Source organism: Lepidochelys kempii, chromosome 7, assembly GCF_965140265.1.
Source record: "Lepidochelys kempii isolate rLepKem1 chromosome 7, rLepKem1.hap2, whole genome shotgun sequence".
Lineage (NCBI taxonomy): Eukaryota > Metazoa > Chordata > Testudines > Cheloniidae > Lepidochelys > Lepidochelys kempii.
The window spans coordinates 21,451,207-21,472,848 of record NC_133262.1 but is presented as its reverse complement, the minus strand read 5'-3'; the positions used below and the strand labels follow the sequence as shown (position 1 = coordinate 21,472,848).

General features: G+C 48.9%; 1 protein-coding gene across 1 annotated transcript in view; it reads left to right on the top strand.

Annotated features, from left to right (window-relative positions):
• The window catches only part of CHST13 (carbohydrate sulfotransferase 13), a 65,937-nt gene extending 44,693 nt beyond the window's left edge, over positions 1 to 21,244 (top strand). Inside the window, exons 2-3 of the mRNA XM_073351341.1 lie at positions 10,823 to 10,905; positions 18,742 to 21,244. Coding sequence (XP_073207442.1) covers positions 10,823 to 10,905; positions 18,742 to 19,587 — 929 coding nt within the window. The 3' untranslated portion in view covers positions 19,588 to 21,244. The remainder of the gene's footprint in view (positions 1 to 10,822; positions 10,906 to 18,741) is intronic.
• The last annotated feature ends 398 nt before the right edge of the window (positions 21,245 to 21,642 follow it).

Here is a 21,642-nt window from a genome sequence, read left to right as displayed (position 1 = left end):
ATATTGAATAGTATGGTCTCAGTTCTCCTTTGTTAAATTGGACCACAGGGTTCTATGTTTCTGTTTTTATTGGTGCGGTTACTTTGTTAGCAAGGAAGTTGCTTTAGTGCATGGTGCTTTTATTCTTGTAATCGGGTGGATTCTATTGGAAGTCACTTATCCATCAAAACTGTGTCCCTCCCAAACTTGCTCATATTTCAGGGGAGGGAGGAGGGAGTAGCAAAATTTGGAGAAACTAATCCGTGTGATCCAATGGCCATCAACAGTGACCAAGAGGTCTAGGTTCTAGTCCCAGTTGTGCCACTGACTTGCCGTGTGATTTAGGCAAGTCAATTAATCCTTGTGCCTCGGGTTTCCTGTGTGAAAAATGAAGTGAAAATGCTCGCTCACCTTGATAACGCACATTGAGATCTGTGAATGGAAAGTGCTAAGAATTCTTGTGTATTTCACAAAATTTGAGGGCTGCTTTGGAAACAGCTGTGTCACATTGCTGTTCCTATCCAGCGCAGCTCTGCTGATGCACCTCGATCCTGACTTTCAGACCCCTCCTGTTCCAGTCTTGGACCAACATTGATCACTCTAGGTAGTAGCTTTTCTATGCATGTTAGGGCCAAGTACAGAGCAGTAAATTCGTTTTACTTGACACCTAAACGTGCTTTGGAATGCAGGGTCTCCAGAATGAAGGCTGGCCTGCTGTGGTTTTTCTTCAGTGGTTTTTCCTTGGTCTCTTTTTTGGATCTTGTTCAAAATGTTGAGGAAGAAAAGAGAGAAGCTGTCCCCAGGAAGGGTGACTTGAGGCTTGCCATAAAAATGGTGTCTTCCTCCAATACAAGCAGTTCCTCCCAATCACCTTTCAGACTCTCTGCCTCCAGGAGTCACAGACCGTAATTAATGCCCAAGACCATAATTTCTGACTTCCAGGAAGAGCTATCATTTCTTCTTCTTTTAGGTCTTGCATAGACACAACAGGAAATGAGGGATAAAGTGAGTGTGTATTAGGCAACAATATGGAGATCAGTGCTTCTACCAGGATTAACCCTTTAGAGATTGTGTGGTGTGTGAGACAGAGGGAGAATATGCCCGTTTTCTAAGCACTGAAGGCATTGGTTCCTGTGGCAGAATACTTAGCGCTGTTCAGACATTAACCTGTCTGCACATCCCTGAATGGGAGGTAAATATCGTTTATTCCCATTTTACTAATGGGGAAACTGAGGCAAACGGACATTGAAGGTCCTGATTTTCAGAGGTGCTGAGGGCCCACAAGTTCTATGGGGACGGTGGGTGCTCAGCACCTTTTGAGAATCAGGTCTTCAGTGACCTGCCCAGAGTTGCACAGCATGTCAGTGGCAGTGCTGGGAACAGAACCCAGCTTTCCAGATTCCTACTACTGTGTATAATAATAATTAATACCCCCTAGCTCTGATAAAGTGCTTTTTGCCTGTAGGCCACTAAGCGCTCTTCAAAGGAGGCAAGTTTACAGATGGGAAACTGGGGCACAGAGAGGGGAAGTGACTTGCCACAAGGTCACCCAGCAAGCTGAGGTCAGAGCCAGGAATAGAACCCACGTGTTCTGGGTCCTAGGCCAGTTTGCTGGCCTCTGAGTCACATTTCCCCTCTGTTACCCACAAGCCCATATCTCCTCCCCTGGGAGCCAAACTGAAACCTTTAATCTGAACGTCGGCTGCTGAGATAAAACAGACTCTGGGTCTGAATCGCCGCTGGTGTTGGTTCTGCACAGCCCATACCAGCCTCGTCTGCCAACGTCTAGCTTTATATAGGTACGATTCCAGTCTGTGTTTCCAAAAACATCATCTGCATCTTCAGAACTCTGACAGCCCTCTATTTTGTGGTATGGTTTGGTCCTGGGTTTGCTGCAGAAAAAGTCTTCTGTGTTTTCCGTCCTCTGTCTTTTCCTACCTTCTCCTCAGTGGCCTGGCACTGTAGAGATGCAAAGGGGTTAGTGAATCACTGTAGCAGGCCAAGGGGAGGTAAATTGGGTTGGGTGCGAGCAGAAGTAGGTCTTTATTCTGAATCGTACTAAGCTATTGTTCTCATTGATGACACAGATAGGACCTGGGGAGTTCTGAGCAGTTCTCATTCTCTCCCATACAGGGTAGTGGGTTACCAGCCAACTCATTACGATAATACTTATCTAGACCTTCCTCTTCCAAGCACTAGCTAGCAAATCCTCACCATGCCCCCATTAGATATTATTACTCTGATTCCCATGGACCCATAGAATCTGTCTCCCTGATGCCAGTACTGGCTTGTCTCTGCAGTGTTACAAGAGTGCAGGGAAAGCTTGTTGCTGCCGATGGCCGTGATGTCATCTGCTGCTGCTCAATGGTCTTTGCCTGGGTTTCTGGAGAATCATCAACCTCTTTCCCTCTCCTTGGATCGCTTCCCTAGAGCACATGGACTCGCTCTGTAAAACAGATGCTGGGAGCAGGGGGAAACGGCGCCATTGGAGGGCTGCTTGCCATGCCTTTGTTTCAGCACTGAGAGCTCCTAGCTCCTCTTCCAGCTGAACAGTGGGCCCTGGCTGCAGGCCCTCAATCAACACATGGAGCAACTTTCCCCTGCTCGCGATGTGCCCGTTGACGTTGGACAGAGGATGCAGACGTTCTTCTCTTGACTGTGGTCCAGTATTTCCTGTGGGTGCGCCCTGGCCTGCCCTGAGCAGTAGGGGATTCCGGCTCCTGCAGGGGGAACAGTTGTCTAAATCCCCAGCTCGGGTGTTCACTTCAGCATTGCATTTACTGTTTAATTTACATTTACTCTGCTACTGTGTTCACATGCTCCCAAGTGCAATAGGGCCCTGATCTTGGTCAGTCCCTACACACTACCATAATAAACATGCTAATCAGAGTTGCTCCAAATTGACACCAGTGTAACTCAGAGCAGAATCTGACCAGTTCACTGCAGTTTGGGTACCACAATTTCTGTTTTGTCTTGTTGTACTGTTCGATGCAGCGTACCTCCCATGGTTCTCCTGCATGCAGAGGAATAGAATCAAGACAGGAGGCCTGAAACAAGGCTTTCCCTCTCATGCACTCTTCTGCAGTGCAGAAAATAAGATTTGATAGCAGCACCACTCTTTTTTAAACACCTTGTTTTTCAAAGCATTCCCTGGGATATCAGCATCCTGTAATACTTCTGCCCACTTTATTGACTAATAAGCCTAGAAATGTCCCTGTAAAATTGATTTCCTTCTCCTTTTCCAAAGAGAGTGAAGTGAAAGAGCTGAACCCCAGACTGAGAACAATTATTGCTATCAGACTGCTGCAGGATAATAGCTTCTGTGTTCGGTGGAATATTAGTAGAATTTGGAGTGTGGGTTGATTGGTTTATTTGTTTTTTCAAGCTCTACAAGGAAGATTGAAAGCAACAGCAGCACAGAAAGCTCTAAAAAGTACCTGTGTTTCCTTCTAGTCTCTGATCATGTGGTGGGTACCGCTTAGCTCTGGTTCCTTTACAAGTGTTTTCTCTGCTGCTTCCCATCTCCCCCAGTCACACACCCGCCCACTGTATCTCTTCTGTCCCCCTTTCCCAGGCTATGGCGAAGATAAGCCTTTGAACTTTATAACCAATCCAAACACGCCCCCACCTGCCCGTGCGCCTTAGAAAAGTTTGGCACTGGGTCCCAACTTTGCAGCTTGGTCCCATCCTCACTGGTCACCCTCATCCTCATTGATTTCTTAGTTGTCTGAGAAATGGGGTAGGGACGTGCAGGGGTGTGGGGTTTCTTCCCTATAGGAACTGGATCTAGCTGGCTGAACTGTACCCCTGCATATGGAAACAACTGTGGCTATGCGAAACCTTTCGGGGATTTCCATGTGCGGAGGGGGCTGGATGTGGAATCTGGGAAAGTCACTAACGGGCTGTAAAGTCAGAACTGGAGCCAAGACATTATGATCTTGGAACGGCCCGCGTGATGGAGCATCTGCTGTACTTATAGCTGTGATCCCAAAATGGAGAGGGATCCATTAATCTACCCTATTTCCCCCCACTGTCAGCTATTCCATTACCTGTTGGCTTCATCCCCTTCCTCAACCTCCTAGAGCCCAGAGGCCACTATAGCAAGGGTACCTCCGGCCTGGGAACTTAGCCACTGTAAGCAGAACCGTGGGGGCTTTTTTTTCCACTCAGTCTCTTGAAGTGAAGCCAAGGTAACAATAAATGGTCAGAAATATAATTCCCCACCTGCCCCCTGCTCTAATTCATGGTTCATCCCAAACCGAATGGAAGAAACAGGTTGGAATAAAAACCTGAGACTTTCTTTCCCCTCCAGCCCTATACTGGTTTCCAGTTCAAGGCTCAGTCCCTGCAGTTTAGCCAGCGCTCAATAGGAAGCCACTTGAGAGCTCTGCCTTCGCGGGCTGTGCTATTGTCTGCTTTGGCTTGTGTGGGGGGAGCTGTCTGTAGGGAAGTTCAGGACCGGAATAACTGGGGGCTGGAGGGTGGGATTGAAGTACATGAACAGAGCCGTTAGAGGGAGTTGGTTCCAAGAATAGGATAGCGGGGAGTGCTGCAGCTCAGGAGTAAGGGGCTTCATAAGAGCTGTAGTTGGGAGTGCGGGCAGCAGACCCAAGGCCAGAGGAGCAGGGGGCGTTGCAGGTCTGGATTCTTTGTTACACAGATACACCGTGGAGCCCATGTAGAGTAAACATAGAGTCAGTGACCTCTGTTGGCGAGTGAGTGTTCTGTATAGTTTCAATGCCTGGTGCCATCACCTATTGCTCTGCCTCGTTGCTGCACCGAGGCTCCTTCCGACTACAAAGCCCATGTTCCATTGATCATGTCTTCATCTGCCACGGCGTGAGCTGTGAAATGTTGCCACCCGCCTCTGAGTTTGCAGCTCTGACACTGCCTCCAAGAGAACCCACCCCCTCATTACTGTTCAGCAGCCATATTACTTCAAAGCTCCTGACCTGCTGGTGACTGCTGGGCCAGCGAGTGAGGTCTAGCTGAGCCACTCGCGGTTGAGTCGCTGCTTCGGCCCCATTCGCCGGGGGTTTCAAACTCTGCTTTAAACATTGCTGCGAGCTGGGACTTGGCTGCATTACTGTCCCAGCCGGGAAGCCCATCTACGTTTCTTCTAGGGAATTAGAGTGTAAAGCAAACAGAAGTTTTCTGGGTTAGATGCTTCCTCTGGTGCATGTGCTTGTAAAAGCTGAATTGGCCCGGACGTCAATCATGAAAGTTTGGCAAGGGCCTAGTCCAGGGGATGGCGTAATCGCTTGTGAAAACTAAACCAGCTGAGAGCTATGAAATGTTGCAACCTGGCTGCTGCCCATTCGAGCTCAGAGCTCTAAGGCCCCCCCATCAGCATTGCAACAGCCGTTTTTAAGTGTACACAGTACGTGCCCTGTGACCAAGCTGACCAGGCTGTTGCAGGTATCTGTATCTATGGAAGGGGTGTATTCTGGGCCAGATCTTGCTCTGGTGTAGGGACAAAGGGGAGACAGCTTTCAGCTGCCCTATTCAGGGGCTTTCTGGGGACACTGCAGCAAACAGTGCAGGATAGGGAAGTCCCTGGTCTAAATTGCACCTCTGCTTCAATGGCTTTGCAGCTGTTGCCTTCAAACTTACCTGTAGCACTTAAAACCAACCCCTCTCACACTCCAGTGGCCCCGCAGGAGCACCAAATTGCTGGAGGGCAGATCTGCCCTGCCCGCAACTCCTTCCACTCCCCACGCACCCCTCTGGCTGGCCTGCAACATGCTGCTGTTCTGCTCAAAAGTACCTCCTGTGCTGGGGCGGGGGCTCTTGCCTGGTGAGCAGATAGCCCTCAGAGCTGGCTCCTCATATGACCTACAGGACCCTGTACCAATGCTATTTACTAGGGTCCTTATACTGCTGCTAAAGCCCCCTTGCCTCCAGCCTAGCTAAACTAAGCCCTGTGGACTCTAGGGCCCCAGGTCAACCTCAGCAGTTAGTCTTTGGTGGTACAGTTATTTCCTGCAGCTAGAAATGTGACGATTTGTGAGCATGTTATTTTCCAAAGCAAATCCCTCCATGCTATTTTGAATAAAAGGCAGTGTTGGCCATCCCAGTGCTCACAAGCAACCACTGTGCATCCCCCACAATCAGCAGGCACCCCGATAACAGTATTGCCAACTTCAAATGTTCAAAAATCACGAGTCAGGCTCAACTAAAATCATGAGATTGGCTTTCAAATCAGGAGATTATGTACAAATAATAGATTTGTGCTTCTTTTTCTTTGCCTTCTGCTTTTTGAGCCTTTAGGGTGCACTGGGGTCACATTTTGAAGCTTTCTCCACAGTCACGAGGGCTAGAAACTTGCTTTCTCTTTAAGAATGAAGGCTGACATCATCACATATCCACTTGATTCCAGGAGCTGGGGCTTTAAGGAAAACAATTATCATGAAGCTCATGAAAAAATCATGAGAGATGGCAACACAGCTAACAACAAGCCAGTGTGAGTGGCCTAGTACTCATAAGCAACCCTACAATAACAAATTGGGGGGAGGGATAGCTCAGTGGTTTGAGCATTGGCCTGCTAAACCCAGGGTTGTGAGTTCAATCCTTGAGGGGGCCATTTGGGATCTGGGGCAAAAATTGGGGATTGGTCCTGCTTTGAGCAGGGGGTTGGACTAGTTGACCTCCTGAGGTCCCTGATATTCTATGATTCTATGAAATCAGGGAAATAAAACTCATTGGGAAACTTGCAGTTTCAGATTTTCACTTTTTAAAAATTATTTCTTCTTTGTAACAATCAGGTTTTAAATAATGGATTTTTAAAAGGACCAGGACCATTTGCCTTTCGTTTGCAAATGACTCAGCCTGGCAATGCAGACTCTTAACCCCTTGGGCAAGTGTTGCAGCATGGCACTGCATGCCTCAGGCCCGTTCCTCATCTCTCCTCACCACAGATGTTGTTACACCCACTTGCGGGGTAACGGTTACATTGGATGGAGGAACCTAGCACCACTGCCCGTTACCTCCTGTTGAGTAACTCCTTGATCATCTAACGCTGCAGGAAGTGTCATTTCCTATGCGTATATGGATTTAGCAGTGGCTGGTGCTGAGATCTTAAAGTGGGGTCTTTTTTTTTTATGTTGTATTTCAAAAGGACTACAGTTGTGTGTCTTAGACCCCAAATTAGCTTGCTGAAAACAGGTATATTTTCAAACCCTAATATTAGCAGAATGCTTTTCATGCTTTAACCTCCATGAGACATGTTTGCTTTGCTTTTTAAAATGTCTCTGCAGCAATTATAACCTGCATCCTGCAACACTGGGCTGCTGAACTTTTCGGGGCATCCTCATCTTATGGAGAGGGCCAACTTATAGTATTACCAAGAGCTATGTGGTGGGAGGTCACAAAGCTAGGGCCGGCCCTGATGCAGGACTTGCATAGCAGAGTGCCCAGTGATGTCCTTTCAGGCTCGATCCTGTCACCTGTTTTCACATGAGCAGTCCCATTTACTGGGCTTGCATCAAGACTTGGTATCAGGCTGTTTAGGATTCAGGCTGAATCAACACTGAGGTGTATTTATTCCATGGCATCCAAATCTTGGGAGATTTTGGCCAAAAGAGGCAGAAATCACATCACATCAGGTGTGCCCGGGAGATTTTCACATGTCCCGTCTAGAACTGGAAAACAGGCCCCTGACTGTTTGGGATTTTTTTTGCGGGGGGTAGGGGTGGGATTCTAATCTAAACTGTTAACTCTCATTTATCTTCCCTCCCCACCAAAACAGCTGAGGGGATTTGGAATCAAGATTCTGGTTTGAATCCATCTCTAGCAGTAACTAAATTTTTAAAGGCCACTTTCAGTCCCAACATAAGCCAGAGCAGCTCCTCTTGACATCACGAGGGGTTACACAGGGTCAGATATGCTATCTTCCCCTGGGCATTCTCTGCTTCTCTCACTCTCTTCATCTGCCTTTTGGCCTCCCCTGCCTCTTCTCCCTCTTCCCCTCTTCTGTCCTGGGCTGGGGGTGATTTGAATGTAAGAGGATTGATCTCCTAAACCTCCCCCACTACTCCTGATCAGCTTTCTTCCTTTCCTTCCCAGGCCTGAGCAGGGACGTTGTTGTGTGGCGCAGACTTCCTCCTTTCTCTCCAGGCTCCTGATCAGCTCCATCCTGCTCCCCCTCTCTCTGAGCACTGTCTCTGCCTCCCTACTGCACTGAGCAGGGATCAGAGAGGAGGAGGATGAGCAACAATTACCATGTCTCCTAGTGACCAGAGAGTAGACACCCAAGGGAAGCTTTCCCTGCTCCCCACGTTTAATCTTTGTCCCTCAGGCAGGAAGCGAGGCATCCTAGAATCCAAATGAGGGATGGGGAATAGAACTGTGCTCTGGGGTGCCACCATTTACAGCAGGGCAGTTTTTTAAACTGACGGGGCCTGAAGGAGGGTAGCTCATAGCTGCCCTGCATCAATCAGCTGTGGATAAATGCATGAGCTGGATGTTTCTGCTACACCGACCAGCCGTTTAAATGGTTAACCATGTGCATATTTCAATTGTTGCCATTAGGCTCCAGAGTCAACACAATCTGACATATACAAGGTATCTCACTCTTCCTTGATAGCCATTGTTTCAGGCTGTCAGCAGACTCAGGCAGACAGCACTGCATGAAGTCACATTTGGAACGTTTTTCACAACTTTAAGGGCTAGACACATCATTATTCTCATAAATGAAATCTTTTCCTCAGTATCTCCACTTGCCTTGGAAATTGGAATAACACAGCAGACGGGTAGCATCTATCCTGGAGTCTGACACCAGTTTAAACAACCCTCCAGTACAAAACCAGGGTATCTATGTAGTATAGAGAGAAATAAAAACTGAGCAGGAGGCTCTTTAGTTTCAAACACTTGAACAATTTTTTTAAAATAGCAAGTAAGACTTAAAACAGATTTATAATGGTTAAGGATCTTGACAACTTCCCTATTAATTAGCAAGTGACCTGAGCCTGGAAATGTATATCTTAGTCCACGGGTTCTCAAACTGGGGGTCAGGACTCCTCAGGGGGTCACGAGGTTATTACGTGGGGGGTCGCGAGCTGTCGGCCTCCGCCCCAAATCCCGCGTCACTTCCAGCATTTATAATAGTTTTAAATATAAAAAAAAGTTTTTAATTTATAAGGGGGGGTCATACTCAGAGGCTTGCTGTGTGAAAGGGGTCACCAGTACAAAAGTTTGAAAACCACTGCCTTAGTCTGTCCCACTATCACTGCCTAGCACAAATGCTGTTACACCCTTTTGTCAGATAAAACAGTTGGGATTGCTATCTGTTACGTCCTGTTGAGTAATTCCCTTGCTGATGCAGCCCAGCGGGCAGTGGTATTTCTCATGTCCACGTGGGTCAAGTTACTCGGCAGTTGCAACTGAAGTTGTGAAATGCAATTGCCTTTTACTTGTGGTTTATTATTTTAAAAGGACATGCATGAAATGTTTGTACCCCAAACTTAGGTTTTGTTTATTGGCAGAAATATTCTGAAGATGTATGCATTTTCTTGCATTCCATGTAAATAGTATTTTCTTTGATTTTAAACATGACCCATGAAGTGTTTGCAGTTCAAACATTGCAACAGTTTGCTAATATGGAGAGCCAGAACATGAAACTGACTAGAAGAAACAAAATAAAAGGAATAATGAGTAGGCTTACAGTACAATTTAGTGAAATACAGAAAATAAAAACATGCAAAAAACCACAACACAGCATTAGTCATGAAAAGTAAATTTGAGAATTTTAGTTCTGAAAACTTTCAGTAATTCAGATGATACAAAGAACAGGGATAAGGAAATTTGTATTACAAATACACTTACTAACCTGACCAGGCTCTTTTAAATCTCAGATAAACAGCAGGGCGTATGTGTGTGAGAGAGATTTTCATGTTTATAAGGCAGTGAGTTTGAACTCAGACTTCTAGGTCTATTCCGTACTCTCTAACTGATTCACTGTGGGCATGTCACTTATAGCTTGATTTTCATAAATCCTGAGCACCTATTGCCTCAGTTTCCCTATGCGTTATATGGGACACCAACAATTTAAAAATCACACATCTGCCTGAATTTTATGAATGCCTGCAAGATGTCTAGTACAATGGGGTGCTCAGCACACTTTTCCAAGACACCCCAGGGCTTTTATGATGTTATGTATAATGTTATAAAATAATATTTTCTCTGTAGCCTTCCAGAAATGCTCCTTGCGTATCTTTAGCGATGAAGTCTTCCCAAAAGCACGCCTGAGCTTTTCTCTCTCCCATTATTGTAGCTGAGTTTTCTGGATACCCTTTGTTAATATTTTTGTGCACTCCTGGATGAGCCATTATTTTGCAATGTCCTAGGGATACTTGCATCGATATTTGCAATCCTGGATATGCAAGGAGCATTTCTGGAAGGCTATAGAGAAAATATTATTTTATAAATGTATAATGTATTTAACCATCAGCTGGCTCCAGAACTTTCATGTGGTGTGTAGGGCCATATACAGACCTGGATCTGCATTTAGCAATCCCACATGTGGGCAGCAGCAAGAAGCGCTTTGACACCTTTGAGTATGTGATGTGGGACTTGAATCCAGTAAATCCTAACCCAGAGGTGACCACCTTTCGCAAAGCGTCACACCCAGGGTGACAGACAGCTTGGCAAGTGGTGGAAGGGGACAAGTTGCTCGTTCAGTGTAAGAATCTGAATGGGCTTAAATCGAAGGTGACACCAACCCATATTTAACCCAGACACTCTTCCTGGGAGCTCTTTGCTCTCGTTCATAGCATCTGTACCCGAGAGGCAGTAGCGAGGGAAGTAAAATGCTCTGCTTTCTTCTCCCCTACCCTTCTCTCTCCAGCTGCAGAGGATAGGATTCTGGGGACCAGCTGGCACGGGAAGTCAGGCCGAAATCCACTCCAGGCACTTTACGACAGTGACCAGGTGGGTGAACTTGAAGAGGAAAATGAAGGATCTGAAAGGTGGGGGTGGGGAATCTGTGGGGGTTTGGAGGGAATTGACCCGTTATTTAATGACATTTAGTGTGTTCTTAAATTGCAGCCCCACACAGGCTGCTTTGCAGTAACAACCTGACCTTGAGGTGTCAAGGGCAGCATCTGAAAAAGGTCACAACCTTCTAGATAATTATCAGTGATAAAAAGTACTCCAGACCCCTGCTGCTACTTGTGTCAAGCAGTTTTATTTGCCTTTGGCCTGGCACAGCCAGGCTGAGGTACAGTAATTGAGGATCCAACAATGGTACTCTAGCTGAGGATTTCAAAGCAAATTCTACAGCACAAAAGATGGGTAAAATCTTCCCCCGCTGAACACATGAATGGCCATGCTGGGTCAGACCAAGGGTCCACCTAGCCCAGTATCCCATCTCTGACAGCATGCAGTGGCAGGTGCATCAGAGGGAATGAACAGGACAGGGTCATTTTGAGTGATCCATCCGCAGTTGTCCAGTCCAACTTCTGGCAGTTGGAAACCCCAAGTATGGGGTTGTGTCCCTGACCATCTTGAGATCACCTCTGCCATATTTTTCAAGATAACTGAACAGGGCACCATTGGGCTAGGTGCTGTACAGACAGAACAGAAAGATTGTCCCTGCCTCGAAGAGTCTACAGTCTAAGGCTATGTCTACACTACAGCTTATGTCAGCAGAATTTATATCCCTCAGGGGTGTGAATAAACCATCCCCCTGAGTGACATAAATTACACCGACATAAGCACCGGTGTGGATAGCCCTATGTCGGTGGGAGAGTTTCTCCTGCCGATGTAGCTTCTGCCACTTGTGGGAGAGCTCTCTCCTGTTGGCATAGAGCATCTTCACCAGTGGTGCAGCTGCAGCGCTGTACTTGTAGACACGGCCTTAGTGAATCGCAGTCATCTTTGGATTGCGTTGTAGCCATCTCATCTCCACCCAAGCCCTAGTCCCAGCAAGACACTAGCTAAGATGATCAGCTATACCACACCTCTCAGGCGCCGACTTTCCAAAGTGCCGGGGGGTGCTCGACCTCCGGCTCTGCCCCAGGCCCTGCCCCCACTCCACCCCTTCCCTTCAGGCCCCACCCCGCCCCGCCTCTTCCTGCCCAGTTCCAGCCCTCTCCCGAGCACGCGGTGTCCTTGCTCCTGCCCCTTCTCCCCCCGGGACTCCTGAACACCGCAAAACAGTTGATCGCAGCAGGCGGGAGGAGCGGGAAGGAATGGGGAGGCGCTGCTCCGCATGGCCCGCCAGTGGATGGGAGCTGCTTGGGAGGGGGAGCTGATGGGGGGGCTGCCGGTGGGTGCCCAGCACCCACCTTTTTTTCCCTGTGCATGCTCCAGCCCTGAATTCTTTCACCCTTGTAAAGTGCTTTGAGATCCTTAAGAGCTAGAACAGGCCAAATAAATGCAGGATAACAGCCTTGTCTTGCTTAACGCTATCCCTGTTACAGTCAGAGCATTCTTAAAGGAAGCCCCCACCTGGCCTCCCATTCAGATGGCCAGCATCTCACTGGAAAACAGGCTATGTGCACGCCTTTAAGCATGTGGCTGGAAGGCCAGACCCATGTATCCTGACGGAAGACATGCGGACACTAACTGCCATTTCTGAAACCTTGACGGGACCCGTCTCCCCAGCGATCCCAGAAAACACAGAGCCGCTGTCAACCTCTTCCTCACCAGGGAAGGGTTAAGCTGAGCTGTCCGACCCAGAGCTCTAGGTCTGCTTCTTGCCCTCTTGGACATGGGCTCTGGGCTCCCAGCCTTCTGAGTGGCTGGCAAGCACATCAGGAGCAGCCGCTGCCAGAGACCAGCTCAGAATTCAGCACATACCTCCCCTTTGGGCTCCTGTCTGAACACTGTTGACTTTACAGATGGTTCGCAGAGGGGGAGAATGAATGGAGCTCGTTCCTTTCACTGCACAGCCCAGGTTTCCTGGCTGCCGGCAAGGGGAGGGAGAAGACGCATGCAGGCCTGGCTCCTGCAGCCAGCACAGAATCCCAGTGGCCCAAGCTAGCAGGGGAGGGAGGGACAGGCTTCTCCACTCTCCCCTGGCTTGGGTGCTCCATTGTCACTGTCAGGGGCTTGCGTGATTTGAGGTGTTTTCATCTATTGTTAGCAGTCCAGGCAAAAGGATTGAGAATGAGGGGACAGTAACCCCCTCATGGGACAGGAGCAGCAGCACAGAGCAGAGAGAGAGACAGTGTTTTGATGAGGAGCCCGAGGGAAGGCCTCGGGGGGGAATCCTGTGGGATCTACCACATCTTCAAAGGTTCCCTGAACTTTTCCACAAATGAGGAGGGCTGGCCATAATTCTCTCCAGAGCCTGACACAGCTACCCATCCATTGACTTTTGGGGGTGTCATGCGGGGGTCAGTGGGGATGCTATTAGCTACGGCTGACCCAGAAACTGAGAGACCAACTTCTGCATCAGCACTGCTGAGTGGGGATCTGCTGCTCGCTGTGGTGTTTTTCCATTGACCTTCCTTCCCATAATGCCCAGGCAGAGCATTCTGACTGTCAGAGAGGGGCAATGACATGACATTCAGGGGAAATTGACATAATCCTCAGCTGGGGTTTCCACTCAGCCCCCCTGTTTTCTAGGAGAGTCCTGGTTTGCCAACTACCTAGCCAACAAGCCCCCAACTGGGTCTGTGAATCTGCATCACCATGGCACTGGGTTGTGATGGCATGACACCAGCTCACCTCACCAACTCCCAAACATCCCATAAATGCATCGTAATGGGGCAGTAGTGCCACTCAGGATATCCTGGGTATCAGCCACTCCTCACACCCCTGCTCTGGGCCAGAGTTCCAGACTCTACAGGTTATACACTGTCACGTGGCTGACCAACTGCTAGCAGCCATGGAGGGACCAGGGGCCTGGAGGCATCAGAGATCTAGAAAGAACTATCCATGTCATCCTCACCATGTTGATCTCTCAGGTGTGTGTGGGGCAGCCTAAAACTCATCCCACTGAAATCAAGTTCACCCTCCACAACCACATTGTGCAGCATTATTGTTGAGAATGAACATGGACACAACTCCAGGAAAGGCAGTTAATGGTTCCCATGGCAACTGTAATGAGTCCCTCTTATGCCCATGTAATAGCTTTTATGCCTTTGTGTGGCTGCATTACATTTGCTCTGGGGAAATGGTAAATGTGGAATGTCTTGGCTCTGGTGCATTCAAAGCCTCAGACTACTGCTCCAGGAATGTAGTTGGGGTTTTTAAAAACTGATATTTAATGTCCTTGGCTTTTAAAAAGAAGGAAATGAAGGGAGCCGTTTTGCACAGAGATAAATACAAGGCGGGCACTTACTCCATTGGGTAACTGGTGAAATGCAGCTGCATTTCTTTGGTGCTGGGCATGCACACTTTTAGCCATCCCTCCATCCCTCATGGTTTTGAGCAAGTACAGAAAAAGCACTTGACTATAGTATGAGATGCTCTGTACTGTTTTCACGCACAGAAATGGCTACAGATTAAAAAAAACAAAACCAAACTCTGAGCTGAGACCACACAAGAGAAATTTCAAGCCAGAGGGTGATTGTTTTCAGGAAGTTACAGTATCTGAAATCCAGGGCTAAGAATGAAAATGCCTCTTCGGCCGTATCTGTAACACCACGAACAAGATGCTAATGTCGTGACTTCCAAGTAGCCAGCCAGGTACAGTGGGGCAGAACCTCAGTTGGTGTAAATTGTCATAGGAGTCAGTGGAGCTATGACAGTTTATACCCGCTCAGGATCTGGCCCATTATTTCCCTGCTGGGAGAAAAAAAATGAGTGAATAGCAGACAAAGGATACTTTTATTTCAGTCCTGCTTCAATTTACAATTAGTATGGGTCCTGCTGACTATGGTTTTGAACAGGGATGTTAATGTGGTTTCAGTTGCCTAAATGGTACCCACATAAACATCTACAAAGGTTATGGACCTGCATTGGTGGTGAGCTCTTCCCAGTAAAAGCTTCCTCCTGCACAGTGCAACTTCTAGTAATGAATCTGCAGGTTTCAGTGTAGGAGCCTGAATGCAAAGCATCAATGGGATGGAAGGCTTGTATTGGGTCCCAGGGTCCAAAGTGCTGTGTTTAGAAAGCTCCCAGCTAGCAAAGCACTCACAGCTTTGCCTGCCCAACCGAAGAAGGATCTTGAAGTGAGCCTTACAGGGACTGGCAGGCTGGCTGGGGGTCCATGCAGGCAGCCTGGGATAAGCAAACGGGCTCCTGGGGGAGAGGGGGTGATGTAACAATGGCGGACAGCTGTCAGGAAGCTTCAGCAGCAAGAATGTGAGGAATGCAAAGGTCTGGCTGCACCTTACCTCATGAGGCGGGAACTCTCTCCATGCGTGGTGAGCTGGGCTGACAGGATAATGATCCCAGTCTTGCTGGCTACTGAAGGAGCATCCAGCCAGAACCTGATTACAGGGATGGAATGATTTTAAGGCAACCCTTTTTTTATTATTATTCTTGAGTTTTTAAGGTCCACAAATATTGGGGGAAATACCTGGAGACCCAGAAAGAATACGGGCATGTTTATCAAATGGGAGGGTCATTGTGCAAGCTTTCCCTGCACAATTCTGCCAATGCACTTCCATCCTGACCTACAGCACCCTCCTAGTCCAGTCCAGGGGTCCCCCCTGTCTTAGCTGAAGCACCTCAAGCCTGACTTCCAGTTGCTCCCGTTATTGTAGTCCAGGGTCCCCATCTGGCTCCGCTGCACCTCAGTCCTGGCCTGCAGCATCCCCTGATCTCCCCATGGGGCACCCGCAGAAGAAAAGGAGCAGTTTGCCAGAGCACTGTCACACCTGTGCAGGTCAACCCCTGAGGTGGCTTGGAGAGCAGGAACAGGAAGGGTGTTCCTTGGGGGTGGCATGGAGAAAGGGGCAGGAGATGGTTGCGGGAGAAAAGAACTAACAGACTCATCTCTGAGGCATTATTGGTGAGGAGGAAGAGGAGGGGGGAGGCAGATGGTGCGATAAGCAACCAGGTCAGAGAAGTAGGCCAGCAAGGAGCTCTGTAGGGCCTTGTAGACAAGGCTGAGCAGTTTAAACTGTAGGGGATGCTCAGAGGGAGGCCAATTCAAATGCCAAGCCATGGGGGTTGTTCCCAGTCCTGTGGAAGATCCATCCCTCTGTGGTTTGGGTGGTGAAAGGTGCAGGAACAGAGGGGTGTGAAGGGAAACAAAGTGAATCCCAGGCTACAGAAATAGGACAGCGAGCAGCTATTCCCCTGGACAGTGGGGTGCCTGTCTGGAGGAGCAGAGTCTGAAGTGGAAGACACACTCAGCTTGCAACATGGGAGCCATCATCATGGTAAAGCGACAGCTGCACAAAAGCAGGTTTCTTTTAGCAGTGGGAGTGGTAGTTACTTAACTGTCATCATAGTCTGTGAGTTGGTAACACTCTGCCAGCCTTGCAGTTTCCCTTATAGGGCCAGCCCTGAGTGGTATGGAGAAGCCACAGCAGTTGTCTTCTCCCTCTCTGCCAGCATTGATGGGAGCGGATGGGCAGGAGAGGGAGGGGATCTAGCGTCCTGCCAGTGGCTTTACTTTGAAATCGCATGGTTCTAGTGGTTTTAAGACATTGCCGTGAGAGGGGAGCCCCTGCTACAGAGCTCAGAGATCCAAACCTCCCCAGCTCTAGGTTTACAGAGCTAGAGGCTGGCGTGAAGTTGGAGCTGATCTTACCCAAAGTTTTTGGGGTAAGCTGAGATTTCGATCCAGAGACATCTCTGCTTGGCTTTTAGCAAAGCAGTAGAGCTGGTGGGAGAGGAGGCTCAGGGAGGAGAGGAGAGGAGGATTCGAAGACTTGAGGGATGAGAAAGAAAATGTAAATGAAGCGCTCCTGGGCTGAAACCCGAGCCTTCTGCCTGCATCCTACTGCAAAGCGGGGCTGTGTTGGGGGATGTGGCATCGGAGGAGGAGGAGAGACGTCCCTAGGCTTTGTGCAATGGTGAGGGAAGGCCCCGAATAGGAATCTGAGTCTCTGGTTAGTGAACTTGCCCTGCACAGCCCAGCCTGGGGACACGTGCTGACCTCCGCCAAGCCTTGGCTTTGCAGACAGCTCAGGCAGAAAGAGATGCGAAGTGGGGGGAATGGGGGAGGGTGTTTGGGTTGCTGGAGGCATCTCAAGACAGGTGTGATCACAATCATGTCCTGCGGCCGGTGGGACCGCTCCAGTTACAGATGCTGAGCTGGCCTCATAGAAAACGGGGGGGTGGGGGGGGTGGCGTTGAGACGACTCGGGGGCATCTGCTTTCCTCGTCTGCTGACCTCAGGAGAATAATGTGAGCGGGGGAGAACTGAGGCCAAGGCAGGTCTAGCCCCCCACCCCCCCAGTCTGGGGGAGCTGCGGGTGTTGCCAATCCAAGCTCTGAGGGGCTGCTCAGCAGGCAGCCCAGCAGATGGCTTTAGCAGCAAGGGTGATGCTGTCTGGCTGTGCAAGGAAGGACAGCCTCTCATTCCCCTCCTACCTTCCCATCTCTGTATGGGGTTTCTTCACTCCCCTCTGCACTGCAGGAGGCCCTCAAAGGGGGCTGTTCCTTTGCCTACACCCTCTGCAGGGCAAGTGCCAAAGGCCCCCTCTTTGCTTCCTGCATTAGGCACAGGGCAGGCCTCAGAATGGTTTGTGCCTTCAGTCCGCGCCGCTCTGTGGGTCATGCTCCCTTCCAGCCACAGCCCGAGCAGCCCCTCGTCCCTGCAAGGCGTGCACGTTCAATCCCGGCTGCCAGCTCCAAGGGGGTGCTAGAGACCGAACGTTCTTCTGCTCCCGGAGCCATAAATGTCCCTCTCACGAAACCCAAGGATGTTCTGACCCTAAAGGCTCCAGCCTAAGGAGCAGGCAGTGCTGACAAAGCTGGGTGATGCAGGGCTCCTGACTCTGCCATCCAGAAAGCATGGGACTTGGAAACAGCTCATTCTCCCTCCCAGTTCCCTGCTGCTTTCCACACCTCTCTGAAAACGTGCACTTGAATCTGACTCATGTCCCAGCTGCCAGAACAGCCCCTAACATGGGAGCTGAGCCATGTGTTGGAGACTCACCTTCACCCAGCCTGCCACCAGCCCTGAGAATATCCCCAGACCCCATCCCACAGAGGCTGCACAGGCAGGCTCCTAAGCAAGGCTGGTGGAAGGGATTGTAGCTTCCTGGTTGAAAACTCCCCTGCCCCCACGTTTCAAGGAGAGATTTCCAAGGACGCGAGTGAGGGTTGTGTGCCTAAATCCCTTTGACTTTCAATGGACGTCTACCAGGCTGCCCCTTGGGCCTTTGAAAACACCCCCTCAACATTCATGGTTTTTCCTCTATGGGTAACTCAGTTCAATTTAATTTTTCCCTAGCCAAAGGGAAGCCAATTCCTTGTATTACGAACTCCGTCCTGACCCCTTAACTGTGCTAGCACAAGTGGCCAGTCTATATTTAGTGTGTATGTATTATAGCAATTTTTAAAGTAGAATTTCTCTCTTTGCTCCATTTTTCACAAGCGCGTGCTCTCTCTCTCTCTCTCTCTCTCTCTCTCTATTTGCTTCCACTCTCCTCCTTTTTCCCCATTGGATCTAAGTGTCAAGTGCCTCACAGCAATCAAAGCTCAGAGCTAAGGCAAAAAGTCCACATAGGTGAACTCCACAGCCTACAAGCAGAGCCCAGTGCTGGGGAGGGGAAAGCGTGTTCCACCAGAGCAGAGTGGGAACATGGACTTCATGCTCTGATTTCCATGTCTGAACTCAGTACGTCTGGCTGGAGCCCAACTCCATTTTAAGTTCAGTTGGGCAATAACGATTTCCCTCTTGTCTCTCCCCAGTTTGAGCAGTCATCAGTGCAGGCCACTCACCAGCAGAGGCGGGACCTGCTGAGCAGCGTTTGCAGTCGCTACACCCGCAAGCGGCGCCTCCTGACACGCGATGATCTTCGCCACCTGGTGGTGGATGACGTGCATGGGCTGCTCTACTGCTACGTGCCCAAGGTGGCCTGCACCAACTGGAAGCGAGTCATGATGGTTCTGACTGGACAGGGCAAATACCGGGACCCTCTGGAAATCCCAGCCAATGAGGCCCATGTCTCGTCCAACCTGCGCACCCTCTCCGAGTACAGCACTCCCGAGATCAACCATCGCCTGCGCAACTACCTCAAGTTCATCTTTGTGCGAGAACCCTTCGAGCGCCTGGTCTCGGCCTACCGCAACAAGTTCACCCGCCGCTACAACACGGCCTTCCACAAGCGCTACGGCACCAAGATCATCCGTCGGCACCGGCAGGAGCCCAGCAACGAGGCCCTGGAGCGTGGCGATGATGTGCGCTTCAAGGAGTTCGTCTACTACCTGCTGGACCCACGCACACAAGTTGAGGAGCCCTTCAACGAGCACTGGGAGCGGGTGCACTCGCTCTGCCACCCCTGCATCATTCACTACGATGTGGTGGGCAAGTACGAGACACTGGCCGAGGACGCCAACTACGTCCTGCAGCTGGTAGGGGCCGATGCCAGTGTTAAGTTCCCCTCTTCCTCTAAGACCACCAGGACCACAGACGACATGACAGCCCAGTTCTTCGAGGACATCAGCCCCTTCTACCAAAGGAGACTCTTTAATTTATACAAAATGGATTACTTGCTCTTCAACTACTCCATCCCGTCATACCTGCGCCTCCGATGAGGGTGGTGGTAGGGGGGCCCTAGAGAACTGGGGACCTCACTCATTCTTAGCTACTCAAGACACCTCCTGCCTTCTCCCCACATGCTTGCTGTTTAGTTAATTCCTTTCCCCTCTGCCTCTCCATTCCCCTTCAAGCACGTGCATCGCATGCCGACGCCCTCATTGGGACTGACCATGTGGCGAGAGGCTGCCTTGTTGATTAGCACGCGGAATGCTTGGGCTGAAGCACCCTTAGCCCATTCCAGTGCCTGCGGTAGATTGTTCACAGAAGCAGGCTGCTATTGTTTAAACGGTCAACTTTTGTGTTTCCTTTAGATGCTAAGAGAATTCACTGCGGATCTGAATCTTGGGAAGGCTGCTTATCGGGGTAGGCTCCCTTCACGGCCTGTCCCACTAACTGAGTTGTTTGCAGCCTGGTCACGAGGGATCTCAACCTTTGATGGGCATGGGGAGGAGGTCTGTCAGAATTTTGCATAGGATGATGAGAAAAGCAATAATTTGTGTATTGTTTTCTTTGTTCTTCTCCCTTCCCCCAAGCCACTCCCTTTCCCATTGATTGAGGAAGGGGGAATGTGAACCATCGATGTCGTCTTGTGATCTAGTATTTCTCTGTGGCAAAGCCTGTTTTTATTGCTTCTCCCTCATGCTCAGTTGGAATTTTAAATACTTTGTTTTATGTACATATAGAAAGAGAAGGACAGATTCATAATTGTAAATCGATGAAGCTGCATTGCTTTCAGTGAAACTGAGCTGATTGACACCAGCAGAAGATTTGGCCTAGATATTGTGTGTGTGTGTCCTGACCAAATATGGTAATTAAAGACCCCATGACCCTTATGTGTAAGAGTAGTTGTCAACTGCTCTTTGGGTCAGGGACAGTTTTATTTTCCATCTATTTGGGGTCCCATTGTGTTAAGTGCTGTACAATCTGGTTGCCCTCTAAGGACTACCATAATATAAATGTTCAATAGTATTAATCCTTGTGTCCTGGCCAAATTCCAGTTTGGCTGCTTAAATGTGGCCTACCAAATATTCTTCTTCACCTCCTGCTATGCGGTGTAGCTGATGCTTCTCACTCCAGAGATGGCCGTATTTCACTGTTGGACCAAACAATTTCCAGGCATTGTTTGTGTATCAGTTTGTTTGTAAAGCACTTTGGGAGGGGATGCACTATAGAAATGGGAGATACTTATGAAAAGATGACGCAGATTTCCGGAAAGGGTTGGGGGAAGAGCAAGAGAGAGAGTCTGTGTCTGTGTGTTAGTGTGTGTGAGAACAAAACATAGACATAGACACCTAGTGGAAGGTTGTTGGCTGGCTGGCTTTGGACAATTCATTACTTGAAGAAGAAATAAGAAAACCTAAGATTTTAATATCCAACCAGTCCAGATAGATGGATTTGCTTAGACAAAACAGCACTTCAGTCTTTACTCTGTTAAATTCAGCTTTGGCTCTGCATATAGAGCATCTCCTCTGTAAGTAAACATGCTGATAGCAGAATTACTGTACAGTGGTGTCTGCTGATTCTGTTGTGAATACTTGACTTAGTGCAATACAGTGGCAAGGTTTTTATAAAACTCCATTGTGCTCAGACTTAAGTCTTTGTAAAACAAATGTTTTCACTGAGTATTTTTCAGCTTGTTATTTCTTAATGTCTTTTGCCCTCTGCTTCTGAACTGCTCCTAAAATGCGGAAGTTCTGTCCTTGGTTATCACACTCTGGAAGGCCAAAGTGAAATCCAACTCTGGGAAAATCTCATCAAGTTTGGTAGTTGGGTTTGGATGAGCACTGGAAAAGTTCAGATGATGATCTGGAGTATCAGAACTGCTCTGCCAGACTGGATCTGAGAGCTCATGAAAATGGCCTTTCTTAGGCTATTTTGGCACTTCTCTATCTACCTGAAACCCAGAAGCACAGAAACATATAAAAATATTACCGAATGTGACCAATGAATTTTGAACTTCTCAGAGGTTTGGATTGAATTTTTGCATGGAGGTGTTTGTGTTCATTGGTCTTACATTACCTGGCCATCTTTTGCCCGTGCCTGTTGAAAAC